At 35.5% G+C, this 4,486-nt stretch overlaps 1 protein-coding gene across 1 annotated transcript; it reads left to right on the top strand.

Moving 5' to 3' along the window:
• Window positions 1-1,363: 1,363 nt before the first annotated feature.
• LOC145291633 (uncharacterized) lies at window positions 1,364-2,837 on the top strand. The gene has a single exon (XM_080137704.1). The coding sequence runs from the start codon at window positions 1,861-1,863 to the stop codon at window positions 2,593-2,595; it is 735 nt and encodes a 244-aa protein (XP_079993830.1). The 5' UTR covers window positions 1,364-1,860; the 3' UTR covers window positions 2,596-2,837.
• The last annotated feature ends 1,649 nt before the right edge of the window (window positions 2,838-4,486 follow it).

The following is a 4,486-nucleotide window of genomic DNA, read 5'->3' as shown; positions in this document are numbered from 1 at the left end:
CGCCCATGTATGGAGTATATCTGTCACATTTGGGCTGGTGTATCTGCTACTAGTCCCTCGCTCCTAGACAAGGTTCAAAAGAGAGTCACCAATCTGATAGGCCCTGAACTGGCATCTAAGCTTCAGCCTCTGTCCCATCGACAAAATGTTGCATCCCTCTGCCTGTTCTACAAGTATTTTAATGGTGAATGCTCTGACGAACTGCAGACACTTGTGCCCCCACGACATAGACACCGTCGACAAACCCGACAGGCAGCTAAATCCCATCCCCACACTGTAGAGATCCCCAGATGTAAAAAATCTTTCTACTCCAATAGTTTCGTCCCCAGAACCGCTAGACTTTGGAATTCCATTCCAGGTCTCTGCTTCCTCTACTGTACTTACATGCAGAAGTTCAAGTGTAACGTGAACCGACTTCTTGCTGCTCAAATCCCTACATAGTACCCCAGTAGCTGTTACCCCTGATAGTAGCCTCCGTACCCTAAAGTGGCAATTTGCCTTGTTTGGGGGTGAAAATGTAATATATATATATATATGTATATGTGTGTATATATGTACTACAAAATATTAGTATTTCTAATTATATATACAATTCTTTTACAAACAACTTTAGTTTTTAATTATATATATATATATATATATATATATATATATATATATATATATATATATATAATTCCTTTACAAACAAATGATAGAGTACTAATTTAGTAAATATTGCAAACTTATTTTGAAGGTTTCTAAAAACTTTACTAAGTATGATATTTATATTTATATCCGTCTGCGTCTAATATATGTAAGATAATAAATGGAAAAATTAATGTATTATTAAAAGTACATATCAAATATTTTAAAATTGTGTAACCATTTGCAATTGTGCATAATTAGTGACAAACAGTGTATTTATCGATTTGTATCTTACTGGAGGAAATTCCGGGCAGGATATAGTATGTAACAAATGAAATCGAATGACGTTACAGTTTCAATATCAGATGCATCCATATTGACCCAACATTTGAAATTTGATTGATTTAAATTTATATGTTAAATATATTCATGCTCAGCCATCTTTAAGTATATGAGTGTAAATCTGATGAGAAAGACATTTGGAAAGAAGAAAAATATTATCTTTTATAAAATGATTTTTTTTTAAATGTGTCAAAAGTCAGTCTCTCCGCTTGTATGTCTGGCTGTTCGTCTGTCGGTCTATTACGCATAAGTTTGAAATATTAATTCCATTGCTAAACGAGTAAAATGGATGGATCTTTTAAATATCTGCTATTAATGATTATTTTAATCCTAATTTTTATGATTCTATTTTTAATGTATATTTGCAACATTCTGAATAATTCTCTTCTTTCTCTATTGCAGATTCTCATCGTCTGCATCATGTTATTCATTCCTTATTTGATGCTCCTTTATCTCGGACAAATACCATCATTGCATCCTAAAATGATCATTTCAAAATACATATCCAACTATCATAAGATAAATATAAAATGATTTTGGAAAGGCCAAGAAGTAAATACCAATTCTTCGACCAATCAAAATCAAAGTTTATTTGATATATCCTCAAGCAATAAAAGCAGAGAAGCTATTGTGAAAAAAACGATAATAGCCAAACCAAAAGTTCGAAAAAAATACCTAATTTATCATTGCATCCGCGGTGGATGTGGAGGGTTTGGGGATAGACAAAAAGGGATTGTTTCTGTGTTTTTATTGGCAAATATAACGAAACGAAAGTTTGGTTTAATTTTCAGCAAGCCATGCGATATTCGACAATACTTATATCCTAACGAAATACAATGGGACATACCTAGTAACGAATACGCCAACCTGACCAAAAAAACTTTAATATATATGAAACGAAAAGATTTGAAGACAGTAGAAAGGTCAAATTTAACAAACTTATTTAACGCCGATGTTATATTTTTAAAAACAAATTATGTTGTATTTGATTACATAAAAAGAAATAAAAACCATAAATCACAACTGAAATGGTTACAAAACGTAACTTATTCACAATATTTTGCCGAAAGTTATTGGAAAATATTCAAACTTAGTGATAACATTACACGCAAATTTGAAGAAATTGTAAAAACTTCTCATCTTACGAATAGCACCAAATTGATATGTGCTCACATACGAATAGGCCGTAATCCAACGATGCCCCACGATCCTCCAAGAAATAGCCCGAAAAGTGTGAAAGTTGTTTGGGATTTTCTTCATCGATACAATGACACAAGTCTTTACAAGATTTTTGTCGCCACGGATTCGGAAATTGTTCGAAAAGAAGCTCTACAGCTTTTTGCCAATCAGACTGTGACGGAGCCGGCGGGGAAAATTCTCCACATCGATGCACATAGCAACGCGTCTCCTACCGTATGCCAGGGAATGGAAAAGGTATTACTCGATCAGTACGTTTTGATGCACTGTGATGTGTTGGTGCACAGCCGTAGCGGCTTTGGTGAGAACGCAGCTCGCCTAATGAAGAACACAGGAGAAATATACATCTTCAAGGGAGGCACTATATCACCATCGGACATTCTTTATCGCAAATTTGTTCACAGTTTCTCAAAATGGGCAGACGCATAGGAAAAGTATATACACTTGTCTGTATCATGCGGATGAATATATTTTGTGATATACAATTAAGTGATCTATGGCAGACGACAACTTACAGACGAAACAAATATTGAGTAAAAGTGCACACCATGGATGACATTTTGTTTTCCAATGTTTTTTTTTCAAAGATGTAAAACTTCCTTATTACAATTATCTGTTTGATGAATACTACTGATATTATTTTGTTATATAATGTAAAAAGTGTTTGCTGCTAATTTTCGTCGTTTTAATTTGTTATATTCATTTTATTTTATTACATTCTAGCCTGGTTACCCGGCGTTGCTTGGGTGTTTGGTGATGTGTATTAATAATAAAAAAAAAAAGAAAAAAAAAAAGAAAAAAGTGGTAGTAGGTAGGCAGGCTTGAACCCGTACCGTGAAGGAAGAACAGAACGTGAAAAAAAGTAACGTCTTTGCCGTTGCGTCCATCGCCAATCCTGAAATGGCGGAGCTTTAAATTAAGGTTAGTCAATCGAAATGAGGGGATGACTTACGAAAATATCAGGGAAGAAAGCGACCCATCCCTGTAGAAAAGTGCCCAGTTCAGGATGAAAGAATTAATGTTTTTAGCCAATTCTTCGATATTTGTCGTCCGAAGGGTCTAGCTTCAAAACGATACCAATCTCGTGAAAACTTATCGCCTTTGTCGAAAGTTTTAGGCTGTCAGACGAGTGCCACTCCCTCAGACATTTAAAATCCATGAGCCCAAATGCCTGAGGGAGTATCAATACAAATATGATGTTACAGAGTCTTAGCTTTGTACGACAGCTAAGTCTCTCTCTCTCGGTTCAAAATGTTCAGATCTAGCAACAAGCAAGAGCAAGATAGCCAGCAACAAATTAAACTGTAGACCAGCTTAATACGGGTAATGGTCTTCCGCTTTATGGTTTTTGAAATCAGAGATTTGCTTCTCCTAGAAAGGTTGCCTTCACCACAGCTTACGGGAACCCTCTCCATCCCAATACACATATGCACACACACAAATATACACGGTGCTAGTTGGCCGTTGGCCCAGAAAGAGTTCATTCGCCCTTTGGAAGGTCTTGTTTTTAATCCTTCAGGGAGACTAGCCGCCCTCCTCACCAAACAAGTCTGGTGGGGGAACCAGTTTAGTCGCCGGTGACCCGACCGTGAGGCAGGTAGTACTGGATTACATGGTACCAGTAGCAGATGACATGACCTGACATATTTAGGCTGACATACATACATACATACATACATACATACATACATACATGTAAACAGACACGTGAGATTTATATTATAAAAGATTATTATTATAAGTAAAAATATGAATGACTAGTGAAGCATTAATTACTTTTTAATGACATGATTATCTTTATTTTTAAATTGACTGGAATAAAAATGGTACTAGACGGCGAACACGTATGAAGACTATGATACGCCTTAAGAACACATAAATGTAATTGCTGAATAGTCAATAAAATAGTCGGCATAAAAAGTAAAAAAAAAAGAAACACAATTAACAAGCACACACACACACACACACACACACACACACACACATATATATATATTTATCAATTACTGACCACCTTATAAAAAACCGTCTGGTGCAGCGAACTTTAGCACGAAATCTTTTACAATCTTGAGTCGTGCTCACTCATTATTTCAATTAAAGATCTTGGAGACTCTTCACGTTCGGTTGAGAAGGCCTTCCGTCTGCAAGCAGAAGGAATGCCTCTTAGGTTTGAGCGTGATTAGTCTCTAGGATCTTCGAGCAATATAACGTTGTATTTCAATTGCTTTCCCTAATTTTTTCCCCATACATAACGTAATGCAACGTTATTTTTTTTTATCTGTACATAATTTCGATTCCCATTCGTGTCTTGCCTTTTTTT

This window comes from Euprymna scolopes, chromosome 12 (assembly GCF_053919585.1).
Source record: "Euprymna scolopes isolate OS-2025 chromosome 12, ASM5391958v1, whole genome shotgun sequence".
NCBI classification, from domain to species: domain Eukaryota; kingdom Metazoa; phylum Mollusca; class Cephalopoda; order Sepiida; family Sepiolidae; genus Euprymna; species Euprymna scolopes.
This window is presented reverse-complemented; position numbering and strand designations above follow the sequence as displayed.

Bases quoted from the DNA above. Each gene is read 5' to 3' on its own strand.
- LOC145291633 (XM_080137704.1), top strand. From the start codon at position 1,861: ATGAAACGAAAAGATTTGAAGACAGTAGAAAGGTCAAATTTAACAAAC.